The following is a 21,172-nucleotide window of genomic DNA, read 5'->3' as shown; positions in this document are numbered from 1 at the left end:
TTTACACTTATACTGTTCCATGAAGGCATAACCATATTCTGGGAATCATAAGCTAGCTTCTTGAAACTTTATTCTCTCAAATTCTCAACTCTATGTGGTTTGAATCAGAGAAATTATATATGATGTTCCTTCGATTAATAAAATCTAAAACAATTAAGCAATGAAAGAGCATCATAAACCAAATCTCCTTTTTCTGATGACATCGTAAATGATTTGTCCAAGTTCTTCACCACGATCCTCCTGGACGTGATGACCAGCCTGCAAATCCCGAAAACTAATTATGCTTGCTAACCTCACTCACACAATCAACTATAGGCTGATAGAGAAGCATTAAGGCTTTTATCAATATGTTAAGCACTACGGTTTATAAATCCAGCAGTACTCCCGGATGTGTCATATATAAAAGAAGACAGTACCATTGGAATTTCTATAAGCCTATGCCTTGAATCCTTGCAGAAATCCTCTACTCCATCATAAGTCAACCAGCGGTCTCTTTTTCCCCAACATATTGTAGTTGGAACTTTCCAATTCTCATCTGTTAGTATTGTCCTCATTTCCTCCACATATTTCTGCCAAACAGCACATTAGCAGCAGCTTAATCACATCAACAGAAGAAATATATAGCTATGCCACTGTAAAAGTAATATGCAAGTCGAAGAAGGTTCACCTTCAAATGTTTCTTCATGTCCCTGCTGATTGCATTCAATGCAAACCCAGAAGCTCCAGATGTGAGGTAAGGATTTCTGTACACCATGGCATCATCCTCTTTCATTTGATACGGCCCACAACTTGTCAAGGTTTTATCACTTGCCCTTAAAGGATCCTAATTGATCACAGAAGGAAGCATAATCACGTTAAGCACAGAAATGCACACAAAGATTCTATCCGATCGACAAACTTGTCAGATCAAATAAGGAGTTATACAACAACCTTCATACCTGAGAGAAGATTTCACCTAACAAAAAGTTGCTGAATACGGACAAGGTTGAAGGAAGGTTTGCATGCTTTGCTGTTAGCTATAATAAAGATGAGAATAATAAGGATCTTAAAGGTTACTCATAACCAGAACTAGAGTTCTGACTAGAAAACATAGAAAATGAAATTCTGCATAGTACATACTGGAGGATTTAAGAGTATAATGTTGTCAATCTTTTCCTGATGTGTGCTGGCATATTTAACAGCTGCCGGTGCGAAGTATCCCTAAGAAGCACATGCATAATTAAATGTTCCTTTCAACTTCATAACTTAAAAATATAAATGTGACTCGTATATACTTGTTGCAGTAGCAGAAAATAAAATACCTGGACAACGAGTGAGACCTTTCCAACAGCAACTTCATTGATTAAGGACTCCAAGGATGTTACATACTCTGCAAGCCATGACAAAATTTGACATAAACAAGAGTTTTGTTTTCTTGGACAGTAGACTAGTTCTCAAGATACTTGTAGTAACAAATTACCATTGAGAGTATAGTCAAAGCCATACTTGGGTTGAGGTTTATCTGAAAATCCAAAGCCTGTACATTAAGGAAAAAGAGGCAAGAACAATACAAGCTTAGCATTCAATTTGACATGAAATGATAAACGAATGCTATGAAATTGAGATTGTCAACTACAATTGAGGACAAAGCTAAAGCTATCATGCATCTTACCTAACCAATCAAACGCAATGGCATGATAGGATTTAGAAAGTATGGGAAGAACCTTGCGGTAAGAGTACGCCTGATGACAACAAGAATTCGAGCAAACTCATGATAAATAAGTAACTCTACCCTAAAGTTAATCATGTTTAATTCAAGTGGATGATTCAAGCAGCTTAAAGAATAACAGTATCAATTGAAACTAATTAGATTTGGTGTGTCGAGTCAAATTGAAATGAAATATATCATTCAGATACATCAGATCAGATGGTAAAAGAATACTAGTATTGACCAAAACTAAGAAGACTGACTCACCTGAGAAGGTAAGCCATGAATCAGTATAACTGAAGGATTATCAGCACTTCCGGATTCAACGCAAAACCATCTATTGCACAAATATATAGAGCACGTTTCAATTGGTAAACCCTGCAAATAATACAAACTCATTGTCTGCATGACTCATATACTATTAAGTGTATAACCCCACACATTCCTGACATGTCAGCCACCAGTCGTCTAAAGCTTAATCTACATATTTACCTGAAAACATCAGCAGCTGCCTGAGAATCAGCACCCATTGCAAGTCCAAAGATTGGATCTTTCGCCTTCTCGCCGGAACCAAGAGAAGTATAAGCTTTCACCTAGAGTATGATCACAAAAACAGCCATATGATCCATAAACTTGCATCCATACAATTTATATTGCGGTCTAAATTTCCTATCCTTTCAAATGGGTGATCATAAAAACAAAAACAGAGAAAGAAAGATTGGTAATTTGTAGGACTCACTATCTTCCCTTGCTTGAACCATTCATCAGAAGGGCTTGGTCCATCTGAATACTTTCCTGTAAAATACACATCCACATCCTCAGTTGCTCAAATTTAAAAGACTTACAATAGGCCATCTAGGAAAAACATTAGGAATCGGAGAAAAGAATAGGCACCTCCACTGAAAGAGAAGCCATCACCCACTTGATAATCAGCATCTATGTAATAATCCTGCCAGCCACAAAAATATGGTAACAAATCAAATTATACCATGCATCAACATGGAACTGGTCCATATTGGAGTAAGTTCATCAAATAAAGGAAAGAAGCATACATCATCGCCGACGGAGCTGCAACTGAGATTGAGAGGCTTCTTTTGGCCCCTGCAGCCATTACCAACAAGTGAAATGGAAGCAGGAATGGGATTATGGAGAAAGAATTGAAGTTTATGAGTGTAACAGAGAGAAGGGGTGTTGGCTTGGGTAGCCATGGTTGCTGATGGTGTTTTGTAAACTGTAATAACGGTAGCAAGGCGGGAGAGAGTGTTTGGTGTTGTTTTTTTAACCGTAGGTTGCAACATGAAGTGCGAAATGGTGGGTCTAATTTTGGGGATAGAGATTTTCTGGTCCTCATGCTCTGCCAAACACCATACACATATCTTTTAGTTTGCTTTTACGAGAGTAGCGCAGAAGGTATATGCTACTCCCTGCAAGATTCAGGTGACAATAGAACTTGCTTGAGAATGTTACAAATGTAGGCCGTCATACTCCTGAAAAAAAAATTTGACCACATTATGAAGACTTGAAGAGTAATTGGTTTTCTAACTAAACTCTATAACCAAGAGAAAAGCTCTATGGTATATCAATATGTCGCTCCTCTATCGATATATTACTTTTCGACACCCACTTATCGGATCGATCAACGATATTTAAAGGCTTTCTCGTTTATAATTCAGCAATTAAATTGAGCATAGCCGACATTTGGGTTCCACGTCAAATGTTCTCGTGGTAGGATCTAATATAACCATTGAGAACCACTTGGTGTGGTTAATAATGTAGACTTAGTTGAGTTAGTTCTAGGGCTCGTTAACAGGCAGGGCTAAGTTTTAGTAAATTTAAATAAATGACAGACCGAGTATTTTCACAAATATGAAGATTCAAGTCCGCCCACTTAAAACGGGTCTTGCGAGCTTTTGCGGGCCGGGCCGGGCTTTGTGGGCTTGTATTAGAAAAAAAACATAATACTCTAATTTAAGGATTTGAAACAATAAATGAATTATAAAAAAGTTCACCATCGGTACCCAAACTATTGTGGCAAGATCAATGTAGTACCTAAACTCTGAGTTGTACTAATGTAATACCCAAACTTGTAATTCGCTATCAACGAAGGGTCTGAGCCCAATTTTTGTGACGGCTCCGTTATCTCGGTCACGTGTCCTGCACGTAACCAAAAAAAAATTCAACAGTGGTACCCAAACTCTTTTAGCAAGGTCAATGTAGTACCCAAACTATGAGTTGTACCAATGTAGTACCCAAACTCGTTTTTCGCTATCAATGAGGGGTCTGAGGCCAATTTACGTCACGATTTTGTCTTATGGATCAAAATAAAAAGGGTATTTACCTAAATAACTCTATGTGGGTTCTAAGCTCCTAAATAAGAAACTCTTACAGTAAATATCTAGAATTAAGAAACAACTTACAAATTGGGCAAAACACCAACTGATTCTCATTATGCTCTGGACACCTCACCACCACAGTGTGGCATCGAGGAGCTTCACCTCCTCTCATCCCCACCGCCTCCTCCTTCACCACCAACACCATCTTCGAGCTCCTCCACCTCTCCGTAGAACCCCCGATCCATCGACACGTCATGATGGCATACCTTCACTCTGAGATTCTCGACTGCTGACCGCACCGCTTTACATGCCTCGAAGGTCGTAGGTGTAGGATGTGAGGGGACGATGTTGTGGCTTAAGGCAGAGCTGCCGAGCTGGGAGAAGTCGTCATCATGATTGAAGAGTTTGGAAGAAACACAACCCGTAGTGTTGCTTTGCCTCGAAATCTGAACTCAAAAATACAATGTGGAAGGAGTGAGAGTGAAGGAGAATGAGAAGAAAAGGAGAAAAGACAATAAGTTATGACACGTGACCCGGAAGATGGAGTTGTGTGAGAAATTGGCTTCAGACCCTCGTTGATAGAGACAAACGAGTTTGGGTACTACGTTGGTACAACTAAGAGTTTGGATACTACATTGGCCTTGCCACAATAGTTTGGGTACCGATGGCGAAATTAACTCAAAGAATTATTAGAAAACATTATAAAAAAAAGTCACAAATAAATTCTAGTTTCGAAATATTGTCAATCGACACCAGTAGATGTGATCGATATATATATTTTAGGGACCCTGTAAAAATTTCATCCGTTTTGAACATGGTTTGACCGTTCGTACCTACGGTCAACAAAAAAAAAAGGCGTTTTGACATAATAAAACCTCATTGACCGAGACTTTGCTAAATAGGTTTCCTTGTTGCGACCACGCACGATCGGTGACAAAACTTAGGTGATTTCAAATATGTCAACAACTTTTCGTATTCGCATCTTGGTAATGGGTCACCCCCTTAGGGCATATATTAGTGTTGTTTTTGATTTATCGGATATTTCTACGGTCAAACGAGGTCCGAATTAGATGAAATTTTAAAATGGTCACTAAATATATATACCGATCACATCAGCTCGTGTCGATCGATCCCGATAAGTTTCCCTCTAATCTAAGCATAACCCTCTACCCACGGAAGCGAGTTTTGGCGGATTTTCTCGCGGCCGGACCGAGTAAGCCCATTGGACTTGCAGGCTAAATGATGAGACCTAGTTAGTTCCATACACAAGCTGCGAAATGGCCTTAACTCTTAAACTAGTCTGCCAACGAAATGAAGCCGATCTATTTTGAATCGACCTAGTTTACCATGAAAGACTGTTTACCATCCAAAACGTCTTAACACTCAAATCTTTTTTTTTTGTAGTTCTTAACACTCAAATCTTAGTTTTCTTTCTTTTATAGCGTTTGATGAGATCAAACACGTATCACCTTTTTCATTATTAATTTTCTAGTAATGTGTTGGGCATTATGGAAGCCCAATTCTACTCAACCCGATCTTTTTTTTTGGACAAAACTCAACCCGATCCAAACCAGAGTCTCTTCTCAAAAAGACCCAAGCCGGTGCTGGGGGCACACACATAACCTGAGATGGCATTTCAGGTTCTGAAATTTCCAACTCACATCATCTCGCGCCGTTTTACCAAAACTTCAGGCTTCTACTTCCTTTCCGATTCTAACTCACATAACCTGCCTGGTACTTCCCTCTTCTCTTCAACCTATTTTTTCTATTTGAGTTTCTTCTGGGCAAACCTTTGTTTTGGTTCCAACAGTTTAAAGCTTTGCTCTTTACATTGTTGTATTATGTTCAGCAAGATGGGTTGGCATGCCAATGCATGGTCCCTGCAGAAGCTTCGCTGCTGTGAAGTTTCCAAAGGATCAAGCACCAAAGAAGTAAGCTTTTACGTCCCCCCCCCCTTAATGTTTATTGTTCGACTGTCTGTGATAGAAGCCCATCTATACATATTCACCGTTTGTGATTTGCTACTGTCAATTTTAGAAAGAAGAGACTAGATGAAGTGTGCCTTGAAAGGTATGAACAATATAGCCGAACTTATGTACAGTCATGGATTGTACAAGGTGAGCTTTACAATTGATTTATGAAACTCACTTTCATATGTGATGCCGCAAAACATTATATTGTACATAAGCTATTGTATATGTAGTTAACTTAACTGGTTTATGGTTTGGTGGCTTAGGAAAAGTATTGGTGGATGGGAAGGTGGTCAACAAAGCTGGTACTCAAGTGTCTGATAAATCTAATGTAAAGATAATGGCTGAAGTCCCCAAATATGTATGTAGGTGATTACTTCACTTCATCAAACCAATCTACAATTCTCTTTGCTAGAATTCATTTTATGCTTGAACTTTTATGCTGATTTGTTTTTTCTGTTGTTCTTTTGGGTATATATCCAGAGCAGGACACAAGTTAGAAGCTGCCATTGAACAGTTAGGTGTTGATGTTTCTGGCAAAGTAGCTCTTGATTCAGGGCTGTCAACTGGTGGATTTACAGACTGTTTACTTCAGTATGGTGCATCATTTGTTTATGGAATTGATGTAGGCTATGGACAGGTAACACCCTTAGTTGTTAGTAAATAATGTGTTATTTCCATAGGCCTGAATACACTATCGAGTGGTTAATTTTTACCCAAAAGTTTCGGAAGTACAAAACACACAATTAATAATGCATTCTTCCATTAGCTTTCTAATCTTTTCTTTGTCATTGCTTGTTATCTACTGATTATGGATGCTGGCTTCAATAGGTAGCAGAAAAAATTAGAACACATGAACTTGTGAGTGTGATAGAACGAACAAATTTAAGACACCTTCCTGGACTTCCGCAAAAAGTAGATGTGGTTACTTTGGATCTGTCATTCATATCTATTCTATTGGTAAGCTGTCAACTGCTAGTACATTTGTGCTTGCTTTTAATCATTTTCGTTTCCTTTTAAGGTGTGATTCCATGGATTTTATGCTTTGCTAAATCCAAAGAGAAACTATGGTATTTATCAATGATAATTTTCCTTTTTCACTAATCTTCATATGAGTCATACTTGGATTCTGGATTTTTTTGATTTGCAAGCAGGTCATGCCTGCTGTAGTCAATGTGATGAAAGAAGAGGCAGCTTTAGTTACCTTGGTTAAACCTCAGTTTGAAGCTCGCAGATCACAAGTAAGAAAATCTTCTTACATCAACTTTTTGTCACCTTTTGAAATTTCAGGTTAGTTTTTTCCAAGTACATTTTTGACTAGAAACATAGGGCATACAGAGAAGATATCAATATAGAAATTAGAGTTACCTTAGTGCACAGAGCAAGAAACCGACAGCGCCAATGCTTTTAACAGTTTTTTTTGCTGTTGGGGATCCCTTACATACTTAGAATTATGCAAACATTTGTTATTACTACTGGATGGTTTCAGATAATTATGAATTCCTTTTTATCTGACCATTCTGTATAAAATGCTAGCTTTGGTCAAACTGTTTTTTTTTCTTCTATTTATGCAAAGTGTAGAGCTTATGAGAAGGTCTAAATTTATAAGTTTCCTTGATCTTTATTGCCAATTCATGGAACAAATTCTGTATAATCTGCTAATATTTGGTCAACTCCTTTATCTTATTAAGGACTCCATTTCGCTTTCACTGTTCTAATTGATTTAAAGTTTAACATCATAGTGATAAGATAAATAAAGAACTTGGCCACATAAGTTCAGTCATTGTATTCTCAAAAGTTTATTCCTTTGCAGGTAGGGAGTGGTGGTATTGTAAGAGATCCATTAGTTCATCAAGAAGTAAGCGTTTATTTTTCTCCTTGTTATCGATTTTATTTTATTTCAACCTCATTTTGGGAGAACACTCAGAACAGTATCAAACTCACCCTTTTGTTTATATTTCTGTCAACTGTAATTTCGCCCTAATTTAATCTTATACTAATACATGCCTCCCCTTGTCTGTCTGCTTCACTAGCAATTTTATCGGCTTTTTGGGATAGTGCTACAAAATTATTAAGTTGAAAACACGTGGATAGGTCATGATATGGTCATGTGGATTGAGTGAATAGCTCCGCTCGTTTTTCATTAGTTGTTGGGCACATGTGATGGAATTATAAGGTACGGCCTCATATTGATCAATTTTGTTTAGGTTCTTGAGAGGATCATCAAAGGTGTAGAGAATTTTGGATTTAGTAGCAAAGGATGGATCGAGTCTCCGCTCAAGGGTGCCGAGGGCAATACAGAATTTCTGGTTCACTTTACTCGAACAGCCAAGGATAGTGCAGACAACTTAGCTAAGGAAAGTGCTGACAACATAGCCAAGGAAACTGCAGATAACTGAGAATGTACAACTGCTTAACTGAGATCTGTTAACTGGCGGCCGGGTGCTGATTATGATCCTGCAACTAAAGAGTGCCATCAAACTGCGTATGCAGGAACACTATTGTCATCCAGATATCCCAGCTCCAGATGTTGATTGTAATTCAAGAACTGGGTTCTTTCAAAAGCCTTCTGTAAAAATGGCTGATTGTAATTTTGGTAGTAAAATATGCACTTTCCCTTAGAAAAATTTTATTTGAGGACCGGGTCTTTTTACTTTTAACTTCATTCATACAATATATCAATTACAACTTTTATGATGATTCAACATTTCCAAAGGGACTCTAAGACCAACTACTTGACCAACTACTGAGAACCATGACACCAAGTATTGCTCAACTTCGACTCCCTTCTTAGCCAAAGATTCATCACCAAGAAAAAGCAGCTTCATCCACTCACCAGTCCCACAAGGATGCAGCTTGTACCATGGCCTATTCAAGTGCGGATGCTCCTGCAATTACCATATGCAGGTATCCAATTAAACATTCCAAGGTCCAAATCCAGATCTTTCGTCACATACGAATCATCACAAGTAAATCTGACTGCACAAACATGTTGAGCAAGAACAGATGAAAAAAGAAATGTACCTCCTGAGTTATAAATGTCCATTTCGATTCCAGCAACACCTTTGATGAGCATGAAGGTAGATCATTTTCAATCTCCTCCCAAGCCAAAGGTTGTCCATCTATACATCAGTCAGCAAAGTTCCAACATATTACATGGTACAAAATTTACACAACAAAAATTATGACATTGCTCAGAATAAAATCAGCATACCAATATAGTACCCACGAAAATACAGAACAGGAACACGATACGAATCACTGTATACTATATGGAAATCATAGTAGCACACCTGAGGACAACTGCTCTCAACCTTATAATAAGAAAGGAACAAATTAGTGAACGCAGAGTGATTGATAAAATAGTTAAAATCTGCATTGAACAAAACAAGTTAAACAACTTACAAGAGTGGCATCATCAACAGGCTCAGGCTCTTCTTCTTCATCTACATCTGCCTGATCATGTTCCTTGCTTAAACCAAGAAGGCATGTCTTCTCCAATGACAAGTAGCCCTGCTGTTGTGAGAGACGAGAAGGATGTTTAAGACAAGGAACCCACGTCCACGGAGGCAAGGCAGGGTTGTATTGCTTCCAGTTCTCTGCAAAAGCACGTGCTGCGACCTGGAAGTCACGTGACGAGAGGGTTCCATCCCATGACGAAACTTCCATTGTTGAATTCGAGCTAACTGGGTTTCTGGGGTGGATGGTGATCAAGGCGAGTTGATCGGTGTGGCTCTATTGTAGCGGGTCAAGGTTGTTCATTTACAATTCGATCAGGATCTGGAATTATTTTCAATTATATAAGGTCCAGGTGCCATGTACGACATGTCGTTTTTATCCTTGCGGCCTTGCCTCAATATATCAAAGTAAAAACCATTCAAGTTTTTCCAGCATATATGGAAGGTAAAACTGTACAAGGCTCCTTCAGACAGCTGTGTCCTGGATTACAAGGAAAAATATGGAATTGTTTTGTGACAAAATTCACTGCAATGATCCTCGTTTAGTACTCTAATAAGTGTTGGCCCAAACAACCAGGTTACACTAGTCATAGTAATTGTACGATAGATGAACACTTTGCTGTCACTAAATAGATACGAGAGCACTCATTTCTCAATACTCTCTGCTTAGTAAAAACAATTGTAAGGAATGTGCAGTAACACTCAGCAGCATCAACTACGGGGCTTTGATGGAGTTGGGGAAGATGGTGGTTTCAAATCTGGGTACTGCATCCAAAGGCAAAAGGCAGAACAATCAAGCATTCAAACAAATAAAGACACCTGCAACATAAATTGCTATGAATATGTATAAAATACTCATGCTCCAGAGAGGTAGAAATGGTTTGCAATTACTTGTCTTTAGCATGCATAAAAATGATAAAATATTATCTCCAGACTCCAGAGTCTGCTGACATTTGACACATATAGCGTCATAGAAGTATTGCAAGCTTGTAAATAGCCTATGCTAGTAATTTGAGATGATAACAGTATTAAGACTCAGAATATGCCATTTAAAGATAATAGGTTTGTGATAATGAATTCCAAGACATAAGCAATCATACATTTGGGTAGGGAGAAGAGGATCTAGAGCCATCTTTCACTAGTGACACAGCCTCCGTTGACTTGGTTATGTGTCCATTGTTGATACTTTGTTTTTCTGCTACAACAACTTTTTCCGAAGAAGATGCAGCATTACTGTCATCTTCCTTTTGCTGAACAACTCCACCGTTCATCCCAGTTTCTTTTGAAGTTTTTACCTTCTTCTTTGGGTACATATGCATAGAAGGTGGCAAAAGATTTTCCTGTGATTCCTGAGAAAGAAAAGAAGGCAGCATAAACACGAAATATAGGTTCACCATTATTCCATTAACTACCAAAAAGGTTCCACAATGCTTGAACTCCTTCAGCCTCAGAACTTATGCTCTAACTGAATAGCCCTTGAAACAGCCTAGAAGCTAACAAACCACAGGAAATCATTTTACCAGACATCTTGGAAGAATTACTTTAGTTTGATAGCTACTAGTTAAAATGGGAATTAGCACAGCTCAAAATTCGACAAGGATTAAGTCAGAACCTTCAACCTAAGCCAATATGTATAAGTATAATCACTAGTATGCTGCTGGTCCTTTAGGGAGAAGGGAAAATGTGCCTCAGTATATAATCATAGAGTTCTCTTAAGAAAAGGCAACATACACTTCTCAACATAGATACTCTACCAAGGCTTTAACTCATATATACTTCTCAATGTGCACAAGGATTAGAAATCGACGAAGGCAAAAGCCATAGTTAAATAATTGCAGACAACACTGAAAATGCAGCAAAGAAAGAAACCTACCAACCACCCTTTGGTGCCTCCAACTCCTCCCTTGATTGCGTAAGTCTCTTTGAAACCATTCTTGACTAGTAACTCCGCCACTATGATGGAAATACCCTCAAAACTACCTTACAACAACAGAAATCGATATTGAGATTACAAATACATTTAAGTGCACAAAGCAAATCAATGCCAGAGCAAAATGTTCGATACTTACTTCCCCAAAACACAGACCACAGTGTTCCCCGGGTCACCAAACTTGTCCAAAACCTTCCTCACGAACCCACCTTCATCACCCTCATCAAACTCAACCTGCACACTATCCTTATTCACAATCCTCAAGTTGGGAGACTTCAAGTACTTCAAACTCTTCCGGTCCCTAATATCCAACAACTGAACAGTCGGGTCCTCTTTGAGTTTCTTAAACGCATCTAAAACAGAGATGAACTTATATTTCCTGAAGTAATTCTCAACTACAGGAACACCGACCAACCAAACGAACGTAACACTCGCCACGAAAAACGGGTACTTGGTGAAGAACTCATCAACTGAGTTCAGGATTAACTCCAAGTTGATTTTGTCGGATACTTGGTCGGAAGCAAAAGAAGGGAGAGCAATGGCGGTGGTGGTGATGAAGGAGAGTTGGTTTTTGATGGAGGGGAAATGAGGGTGGTGAGAAGTGAGTGATTGGGAAGTGAGGAGGGAGGTTTTGGGGAGAGAGATTGGTTTATGGGTTTTGAGGTGGGGTTGTTGGAAAGGTGGAGAAGAACAGGAGAGGACCATGGAGAGGGAGTCCATTGGGGAGGACTGGAGGAGGAACTGAGAGAGGGAGAGAGGATAAGGCCAAGGAGAGGGAAAGGACCTGTTGTTGGTCATCGAATGATCGGGTATGGATGGTACTGTTAAACTATCCACTGAATGGTCGGGTCAAACCGGTTTATATACTGAGAGTTTGAGGGGTGAAGGTAAAAGGAATTTTTTACAATCTTGTGGTAAATTATTGTCGATTTCACGTTTTTAACGGTGTTAAGGTGGTAAGATTTGTATAAGTTTTGTTTAGCACTATGGACGTATCAACTGATGACTAGCATTACAGACTAAATGTTAGAAAGTATGTGTTAGGGTTAGAAAATAGATTTTCTTAGTGAAAAGTAAGATTGGCAAACGATAGAATCCACATGTCTGATTAACTTTCTTTAGCTTTTCACGCTCGCTAAAATAGCATAATGGTCAAATTTGGTTAGGCTGGTAAAGTTTCCTCTTAATCTCTAGTTGGTCTACACAGATTTACACTATCGTTCCAGAAATTGGCAGTATAATTCATCATGTTTAGTTACCATTAGAGTTAACTAGATAATACTTGACATGAGTTTCCATACCTGAGCATCTCCTATATGTATTTCTCTATACAAGAATTCCATTACCTTCCTAACTAGATAAACGTGCATTATATTGCTAGCTTAGGTTTGTTTCCGCCATCATTTGGGGCACCAAATTTCTTCTCAAAGCCGTTGATAAAATCCTCCATGCATGCCCTGTAAGTCTCCATTCCGTTAACATGCTTTGCTAGCTGCATACCGACATCCATCCACTTCCTTGCTGCATCAATCTGGCCAAGCCTCACAGGCACTGACGCCCTATTCCATGCCGTCATTGCTAGCCATTTTCCCTCTTCAATCGGATACTCGCTGTCCTTCAGTCCCACCATTATTCTGTAAGCTTGCCTGTACATGTTATACACAGCATCGTCATCTGTATCGCCTTTGTGAATGCTGGTCACAGCAATGAGCTTCCGGACAATCAGAGCCACATTTTGGTAGTCCGGCGAGGAGGAAGAGAGAAAAGCCGAGAGGCATTCATTTAGAGCATAGGTTGCTACTTCGTGATTGAACTGTGGACCTTGTGAAGCAGTGAGGCCAATCTGAAGGAGGAACTTGGGATTGCTGGCCTTTGAACTAGCAAAAGTCTTCACAAGTTGTAGCTGTAATGCTGAAGCATTGAGCCTTCCATGTATGTCATAGGCGCAAAAGGTGTAGATGAAGTATATGTCAGGTTCAATGGTGGTAACTGGATCACCACTAACTTGATTTCCTGTAAAGGTTGTTGACTTCAATATCTGCATCAGTAGATTCAATACAACCATGCCATTAGAAAGAGGTAGCAGATTCTCGACATGAACTAATACGAAGCATATATCAATATAGAATTAAAGTTTAGCCGTAGCATAGAATTTAAGTTACAGCTACAAAATGATGAATAAGGAATATAAATAAGAGAATGCATACCTTCCCTGCTTTATCTAGAAGCTGTACAGCTTGTTTCACTTCACTTTCAGGCAATGTAATCTTCTTCTGATTCTCTGAAGCTATAATCGCAGATACAGTCAATATCAGTGCTTTGCAGACCATGTTTGCTCCTATGTTCCCATCAACCAGAAGAGTATAAAACTCTGATGCCAGTCTATAGAATTCAGCACATAAGTCATAATTTTTCTCAGTGCCAGCTTTCGTCCCAAGGTTCCATGAAGTCACAGCAAACCAATTCCTTTCCCTTCTTCCAACCTCCCCAGTCCCAAAAAAGCAATTAGGCCCAAGCTCAGACGCCCGGTTATGTACACGCTTAACAAACCTAAGGGCTTCAAGCTCATTCCCAGGTTCTTGAGTAAGGATTGTGACCAAGGTGCGCAGAACTACGACTTCACTCGTTGGCAAGGATTTTCCTGGTGCATAAAAGTTCAGCAGACTTGATAGAGCAGCAACAGCAATAGAAAGAGCACGGCAGGCAACAGCTTCATGAGCTGCGAGGGAGAGAAAGTCTGGTGTAAAATCAAGGCAGGTTGTCATTGCCTGAATCTGACTAATAGCCCCATCCTGGTCTTTCTTCTGCAGATAGATCTTGTACTGCATAAAAACACACGAGAATTTGTCAAGTAACACAGAACAAATAGTCAGATGCCACAGAAGTAATTGACGAAGGGTACGTACCTTTAGAAAAGCTGAAGCTATGTTAGGTTCAAGCTGCAAAAGCAAAGAAAGTGTTATAAGCAAGTACAAAAACTAAAGAAAATTTCCATTTCAACAAAAACTTCAGCCTGAAGCTATATTAGGCAAACCTTTTCTGCCTCATTTATGTACTCTTGAGCTTGATCAAGGTGGGAAAGACCTAGGTGGCAGAGACACAAAACTCTGAAGCCTTTAGCTCGCAAAATTCGATTCTCTATGTCGAATGGGATGTACAGCATTGCTTTCTCAAACAGGTCTGCACTTGTTACATAATCTTTCATCCGAAAATGATCAGCAGCACTGTAAATTTCAGACAACAAAACGACTGAATTGACATCCTAAAATCCCCAAAGTCCAATAAGCAATAGTAACCAGAACCTTACCAATTCCAAAGCACAGAGTGCATTGCAGTCCTCTGCTTCGCCACGGCCTCACCGGAGAAGAGAGCCACCACTCTGTTATCAGATACAAGCTCCGACACCACCTTAGCCCGCACTTTTGATCCCTCACTGCAACTCTCCCCAAGCACCCTATGAGACACCCTCACCGCCGCGCTGGCGCTGACGTGGCACCTCCCAAGCAGCCCCAAGAACACTCCCTTCGCCGTCTCCGCTCCGGCCGTCCCGGCTGACTCAAAGTAGGCCTCCACCGCCGAAACCCAAGCCCCTTCAGGAATGCCATTATTTACCACCATGCCCCTGAGCTCCTTCTCCGCCTCGCCGTACTTCCCCAGCCCCAGCCACGCCTTCATTGCCATCACCGGAAGGCTGGGGTGCTGATCGCCGGCGTCGCCCTCACGCAATACCCTCACGCACTTGATCACGCTCTCGAACTCGTTCATCTGCAAATGAACGGCCGAGATGAACCGCAGCGTCTTCGACCTCGACGCCTTGAGATCCGCCGTCTCCTCGCGCGTCCTCGCCACGCGAAGCCCCTTCTCGTAGAGCTCCAGCGCCTCGTTCATCAGCTTCAACGCTTCGCCCAGAGAGCTGCTCTCGCTGTTCGCCAGAGCGCTCTTCCCGAACAGAGAGTACTGATTGGCTAGGGTTTTGAAGTGCTCCGGCGACCCGAACAGCAGTCCCTTGGCCCGGTTCAGCAGCGCCACCGCCAGATTCCGGTCCGATACTTCCCAAGCGGTTCTCGACCTCGCGATACTCAAATCCAGAAGCAGCTTCTTCTCGCCAGCGTCGGAGATAGAACCGATTTCCATCTTCGAGACGAGATCGGTGGCTCTCTCGAAGCAGGAGGAGGCGAGGTCGAATTTCCGGAGCTCGTGCCATTTGACGCCGGTCTTGTGGTAGAACGAGGCGGACTTGATTTCCGGCGAAGGGACGCCGGTGACGTCAGCGGCGAGGAAGAGGAGGTCGGCGGCGATGTGGCGGAGCTTGGCGCGCTCTTCGGCTTTGGAGGAAGGGAGGGAGCGGAGGGAGGCGGTGTTGGAGAGATCGACGCAGGCGTTCCAGAGGCGGTAGCTGAGTTTCCAGATCGCGAGCTTGAGAGAGTTCGGGAACGGAGCGTGGTGGCTTAATTGAGTCAAGCCTCGCCGGAGATCGCCGGAGATTGAGTCCGGTATGAGGTTTTCGGGGGAGAGGCTCTCGGTTTGCTTGATTGAGGACTCAATCTGGGAGATCAGATGGTGATGTGGTTGGGAGGGGGAGCGGGAGTTGTTGTGGCTTTGCCGGAGCTCCGGCGTTGATATCTCGGCGATTCTCATCTTTATTTCGCGGGAATTTGAATTGGGTTTTGGGGTAAAATGAGGGAGGGAAAGAGAAGAGGGCCCTTTTATTTTGAGAGTGACGAAGAGGAGAAGTCATACGACTCTGAGAAATGGGTCGTACGAGATATATGATACGTGGCACTCGAATATTTGCATTCGAAACGTCGTCGTTTGCCGCAATTGAGCTCCTTTGCTGGTGGAGCTCCAATGGAACTGTTCGAGTGATGATACTCCAGAATACCAGCTGAAGCTCTCGCCCTTGGAATTGTAGAAGAGTTGTGTTTCATAGAGCACTGTTGAAATTGTTGAAGTGTTTCGTAGTGCTCTAAAGTATTGAAACTCGAATACATATATGAGTCTTGAATTGAAACTCTACATCGAATACATATGAGTTTTGAATTAAGACTAGCTTTGAGTGGTAAATTAGAGGCAGAGTACACTCTCAAGTCTCAAATGCACCCTTTTGTGTCATGAACCTCAAGGAGGGTCTATTAAAACTAGTAAAAAAACTTAAAAGTCATCAACCTTTGTTCAAAAATGTGAAATCACGTCTTCGTAAGAAAGTTTTTGCCACGATAGAGGTTTAGGAAGATAAATAAAATACTGATCACTCCATGCACTATCACAAACTCGACAGTTTACTTTTTTAAGTTTCAATTTCAATATATCACTCCTTATACTTTTCAAATTCGAGTAATCTGGTCTTTCTGTCGTCTTTACATCTAATTTAAGTGTTAAGTTGTTGGCTTGGCAAACAGAAATTAGATGGAACTTAACATCCAATTGGATGGAAAGATGACGAAATGACCAGATTGCTCAAATTTGAAAAATATAAGAAGTGATCAATTAAAATTGAAACTAAAAAGAATAAACTGTCGAGTTTGTAAAAGTGTACGGAGTGACCAGTATTTTGTACTTGAAAAATTCTGAAGAAGCGGTTAAGGTAAAAAATTTGCTATTCCCAACTGTTGCAGTAAAAAACTCAAACTTGAATACAATGGAGATCAAGCAAAACGATATACAAAAGGAAAACAAAGTACATATATTAGCATATCAAAGTATCTTCTTGAACATCCAACTAACAAATTAACAGACTTTTTTGTTTTTTTTTGGTCTCATAAGATACTAATATCATTCATACATCATTGGAACTCAAAGGGTTAAAGACTAACCGTTAAACCTGAGAGGATCAGTCACTTTTTTCAGCCATCGAATTAGTGAAGATATGCAGGTTGATACTGGTAGCCAGTTGCAAAGTAGTTGCCATGAGCAGGAGGAGGCATGTTGTAAGTAGCAGACCCCATAAGAGATGGACAGTGGTTGTCAGCAGGGCCAGGGTAAACAAACTGTCGGTCATATACGTACTGTGGGTACCTATTATCAGCAACTCTCGGAAAGAAAGTCTTCTCTGCAACAACATTAGTGACCCGGGGGGCATATCCGACACCATTAGCACGCGGTCTCTTGGGTTGAGGCTTTGCAGCTTCAGTCACCCTCTTCTTGTCTGCCTTAGCCTTTTCCAGCTGAAGAATCCGCTTTTGGAGTGGATCCACCGGATACTGATCCTCAAGCTTATGCTCCTCAATCGACTTGACCACTGCCTTCAGAGCAGTCAGCTCTCTATCATTCACCTCATTCTGAAACAATGACGTGTCATTAAATACACATTGCCTTTATGAATACAATGCTTCTCTGGCAAAGCCATCAGGCATCAATGCCACACCAGCTAATGGCAGAGAAGTTCAACTTCAAATGACCCTGATGTAATAACTAACAACAATGATGAAAAACTACCACACAAAATATGGATGAAATGGAAGCGGGAACAAATCCCTTTATGATTTTTAGACATTGCAATGGGACTCTATTTACATACCTTCCTCCAAATTACAACTACTAAATGCAAAATAGAAATTAATACTTTGAGTATAGTACGTAACACACCTGTGCTGTAGGAGATGCATTTCCGGGTTTAACTGGTGAAGAAACTTTTCTTGCATCCTTCAAGTAGGACTTCAGCAAAGGCACAGGAGAGAACTGCTCTGTCAGTTCAAATGCAAAAGCCAAGTTGACTGCATCAATCTGTCTTCCACTGTTCACCAATACTTCAATAACACCTGTAATATACCATTTAAAAGAAAAAACATATATGAACACAAGCAACTAGAGGAAGTTATAAAATCATGCAAGAAAAAAAATGTTTTCCAACTTTTATTTCCCCATGTATCCAAGCGGCCAAGCCTGAATTCATATAAATCGTATGAATATCACACTACCTACCCAGTCAATGCAAGGACAGTGCTAAACTTGTATGCAATGAATGAAATTCAAGAACCCATATATAAAATAATTGCTTCAGTAACTCATCAAGAATGAATGTAGAGGGATAATCTCAATGTCTTTCTCCTCTAACAAGATCATGATCATCCAAGCTGCCTCTAACAGAATGATCAATGCATTCTCAATATATTCATACATAGCCTTTTTCAGGAGGAAGACATTGAGGTTTAAACAGATAAGGATCAATGAATAAGCAACTTCAGATTTGTTAATAGAGCATGCAATAAACCACAAGTTTAATACATGATAAAGCAGTTTTGCTGTTTAGGTTGAAACAAACAGCTTGGTCAGATCAAGGTCAGTTAATTTATACTTTATATCAAAAACAAAATAGACTGAAAATTGTCATCTAAAAAGGATGTCTAAAAAAAGAAAAATTACGGACCTGGCATTCTTTCAGTCAGTCCAAGTGAACGGCAAAGGTCAGCTGTTTGGCGACGACGTGAAACCATTGGTATTAGCCTGTACAATTCTTCCTCATCAAAACCCGAAGCAATACCAAAACTAGCAAGAAGCTGCAAAAAGGCATGAGCCTCCAGTGAGTTCCCGTTGCTAGCATCCATGTCAAGAGCATCTAACTTTGGTTTCCATTCTTCAGCAATTGCCTCTGCTATATCCTTAACCTCCTCTGTGATAATATCAGAAGCAGAGACTAACTCTGGGTTTGCCAGCAATATGCTCAGGCACTCCATCAACATTATGCAGGTTCGACGGATACCCAACAGGTTGGAATCTTTCTTCACGTCCATAGCAGGATCCTCCAGGCGGTAAAAGTCTTCCAAAGATTCCAAAACAAAGAGGGCAGGGTTGGCTGCAGCTCTAAATGCAAGTGGAATTTCTTCCCTAATTGCAGCAAGGTTCTTTCGGTTATCTGATATAAATTTGTGGAGCCCTTCTGAGTCCATCTGTTCACAGAAGTTCACTAACTGGGGATAGGACATCACCTCTATGCTCCCATTTACAGGACTTGTAACTTCGTCTGAATTACTATCAGAAACCATCACATCTGGTGGTTTCTCTTCAACAGTTGGTGACCCACCTTGACCATCATCAGTGACACAAGAGGACTCCTCAGACGATACCTTCCTTTGCTTCTCTCGAGCATTAGTGATGGCATATACAGCAGCATCTCTCTTCTCTTGAAGAGTTTCCAGTTGAGCTTCTTCCTTAGCAACAACAGCTGCCTGCCGTTTTTCTAGCATTCTTTGGGCTTGCACTGTCCTAGTTTCAAACTCCTTTTCTTGTCCTTCCAGCTCATGAAAACGCCTCTTTAATGACTTCTCGAGCCCATGGAAGTGCTCTTCAAGTTCTTTCCACTTCAAGTTCAGGGTTACCGCTCGGTGACCTTCGAGTTCAGCAAATGCCTTCTGAAGCTGGTGAATCTTGGAGGTTGTAGAATCTATGAGCGTGGAAACTGAGTGTGTATCCTCCATGGTCAAAATATCTGATAACAATAACAAGTTGTTTCAGGCACATTTATAAACTACTTGGACAGCTAAGTAGTAGTAACATGCTACACTCCCAAACGACATTCCCTCTCATAATCTCAGTACACATATATTGATTTAGAAGAATAATATAAGTCTATGATATGCGTTGATGAAAACATTTAGTATCCAAGGTTAGGCTCTTTATAACAACAACAACAAGTCCTTTACACAGTATTCAAGAGTGGAGGTTTGAAGGCGTAGTTGGACCAGATCCGAGATAACATAACCCTTAATACGAGGAAAAGGGAAGCTATTTTAGAAAGTGAAATGGTTAATGGTCATCGTCTTATAGTCTTGTAAGATATAGAAAGTTTACAAATTGGGGGTATCTACTTATAGCGTTAAACTACTACAACTGTGTATCTATGTAGGCCTCCGACTTGCGAAAACAAACAGTTTAATATGTAAATCAAATGTCCATACTGGAAGCTCAGATGGATGACATTACTATCCCACAATTATTATATCCACTATATTATCATCAATTTTAGAGACATATATAAAGTTTGAGAGCAAAAATGGCAATCTCGAGGAGCCGTAGCCCAAATATATGAAATTGACAGTAAAAGACAAACCATTTTCCAAAGAAACTGCAGCCAAATCCGGAAAGAAAGACGACAAAAAAACAAGAAATTCGCATAAAACAAAAAATATATATAGCTCACCGGTACTTGCAGCAAGCTTCAATTAATACAGTGAGAATGACCCAATTCTCCAACTAACAGATCCCCAAATGTCAGATTCAACAACCGTCAAAAAAAAAAAACCCTAACCTGACAAATTAAAAAACAGTTTAAATTCACAAATTGAAACCACAGCAACACCCCTACACTCCTTCCAGCAAAAACATTTCTTCACTCCCCGAAAATTTCGCGGGAACGAAGCGCGGTATTTCCGCGAAGCCAAACCGCGCCGATCTGGAAATAGACGCGATGGATTAAAGTTTAATTGTAATTAGAAGCAAAAGGAAGTAAAATTACCGAAAAAAAGTGCGGTGGAAGCTCCGGCGAGGGGAGCCGATCAATCCATTGGATGTGTGGCTGCTGGTGATAAGCAAATCCCTACCTACAGAGAGAGTGAGAGAGAGAGAGAGAGAGAGAGAGAGAGAGCGAAGAGGAAAGAGGAAAGTGGAGACAAGGAAGCGAGTGTGTTTTATGTCGTAAGCCCCCTCTTTGTTTTCGCCTTTTGTATGGGGCACTCTCGTTTTTTGGTTATTTGGGCGCACAGGGAAGCTGGAGAGGTGGGGAGAGATGCAGTGGGCTTGGGCCGGGGGAGGGGTTGTAGTGAAAAGTGGAGTGGGCGTGGAGGATATCCCCCCTGCCG

General features: G+C 40.6%; 6 protein-coding genes across 7 annotated transcripts; 1 reads left to right on the top strand and 5 right to left on the bottom strand.

Annotated features, from left to right (window-relative positions):
* Nucleotides 1–103: 103 nt before the first annotated feature.
* LOC126784056 (uncharacterized hydrolase YNR064C) lies at nt 104–2,895 on the bottom strand. The gene is made up of 13 exons (XM_050509557.1): nt 2,740–2,895; nt 2,582–2,636; nt 2,427–2,482; nt 2,180–2,280; nt 1,955–2,024; nt 1,652–1,721; nt 1,460–1,516; nt 1,302–1,369; nt 1,120–1,200; nt 939–1,016; nt 668–823; nt 417–569; nt 104–258 (listed from the first exon to the last, which is right to left on the bottom strand). The coding sequence occupies exons 1-13, from the start codon at nt 2,893–2,895 to the stop codon at nt 172–174; spliced, it is 1,188 nt and encodes a 395-aa protein (XP_050365514.1). The 3' UTR covers nt 104–171.
* A 2,753-nt stretch (nt 2,896–5,648) lies between these two features.
* Nucleotides 5,649–8,403, top strand: LOC126782067 (uncharacterized). Its single transcript, XM_050507227.1, has 9 exons — nt 5,649–5,754; nt 5,870–5,951; nt 6,058–6,137; nt 6,257–6,359; nt 6,474–6,630; nt 6,822–6,950; nt 7,145–7,231; nt 7,804–7,848; nt 8,198–8,403. The coding sequence occupies exons 1-9, from the start codon at nt 5,649–5,651 to the stop codon at nt 8,387–8,389; spliced, it is 981 nt and encodes a 326-aa protein (XP_050363184.1). The 3' UTR covers nt 8,390–8,403.
* Nucleotides 8,404–8,668: 265 nt separating this feature from the next.
* LOC126782068 (ubiquitin-like-conjugating enzyme ATG10) lies at nt 8,669–9,850 on the bottom strand. The gene is made up of 4 exons (XM_050507228.1): nt 9,396–9,850; nt 9,205–9,304; nt 9,015–9,112; nt 8,669–8,878 (listed from the first exon to the last, which is right to left on the bottom strand). The coding sequence occupies exons 1-4, from the start codon at nt 9,657–9,659 to the stop codon at nt 8,669–8,671; spliced, it is 672 nt and encodes a 223-aa protein (XP_050363185.1). The 5' UTR covers nt 9,660–9,850.
* Nucleotides 9,851–9,970: 120 nt separating this feature from the next.
* On the bottom strand, nt 9,971–12,180 carry LOC126782066 (rhodanese-like domain-containing protein 4A, chloroplastic). Its single transcript, XM_050507226.1, has 4 exons — nt 11,518–12,180; nt 11,322–11,424; nt 10,549–10,797; nt 9,971–10,213 (listed from the first exon to the last, which is right to left on the bottom strand). The coding sequence occupies exons 1-4, from the start codon at nt 12,174–12,176 to the stop codon at nt 10,160–10,162; spliced, it is 1,065 nt and encodes a 354-aa protein (XP_050363183.1). The 5' UTR covers nt 12,177–12,180; the 3' UTR covers nt 9,971–10,159.
* A 427-nt stretch (nt 12,181–12,607) lies between these two features.
* On the bottom strand, nt 12,608–16,050 carry LOC126782890 (TPR repeat-containing protein ZIP4). Its single transcript, XM_050508235.1, has 5 exons — nt 14,686–16,050; nt 14,413–14,602; nt 14,285–14,317; nt 13,586–14,200; nt 12,608–13,416 (listed from the first exon to the last, which is right to left on the bottom strand). The coding sequence occupies exons 1-5, from the start codon at nt 16,014–16,016 to the stop codon at nt 12,748–12,750; spliced, it is 2,838 nt and encodes a 945-aa protein (XP_050364192.1). The 5' UTR covers nt 16,017–16,050; the 3' UTR covers nt 12,608–12,747.
* Nucleotides 16,051–17,042: 992 nt separating this feature from the next.
* On the bottom strand, nt 17,043–20,966 carry LOC126784872 (FRIGIDA-like protein 3). 2 transcript variants are annotated; one of them, XM_050510405.1, is made up of 4 exons: nt 20,830–20,966; nt 18,745–19,803; nt 17,964–18,136; nt 17,043–17,656 (listed from the first exon to the last, which is right to left on the bottom strand). In XM_050510405.1, exons 2-4 carry the CDS (start codon nt 19,790–19,792, stop codon nt 17,234–17,236), a joined length of 1,644 nt encoding a protein of 547 aa, XP_050366362.1. In that variant the 5' UTR covers nt 19,793–19,803; nt 20,830–20,966; the 3' UTR covers nt 17,043–17,233. The 2 variants fall into 2 exon arrangements, with proteins under 2 accessions (XP_050366362.1, XP_050366361.1); XM_050510404.1 differs by lacking the exon at nt 20,830–20,966 and adding an exon at nt 20,515–20,622.
* Between the last annotated feature and the right edge of the window lie 206 nt (nt 20,967–21,172).

Source organism: Argentina anserina, chromosome 2, assembly GCF_933775445.1.
Source record: "Argentina anserina chromosome 2, drPotAnse1.1, whole genome shotgun sequence".
Classification (NCBI taxonomy): domain Eukaryota; kingdom Viridiplantae; phylum Streptophyta; class Magnoliopsida; order Rosales; family Rosaceae; genus Argentina; species Argentina anserina.
Note: the sequence above shows the minus strand (reverse complement) of the source record. Positions and strands in the feature narration are given on the sequence as shown.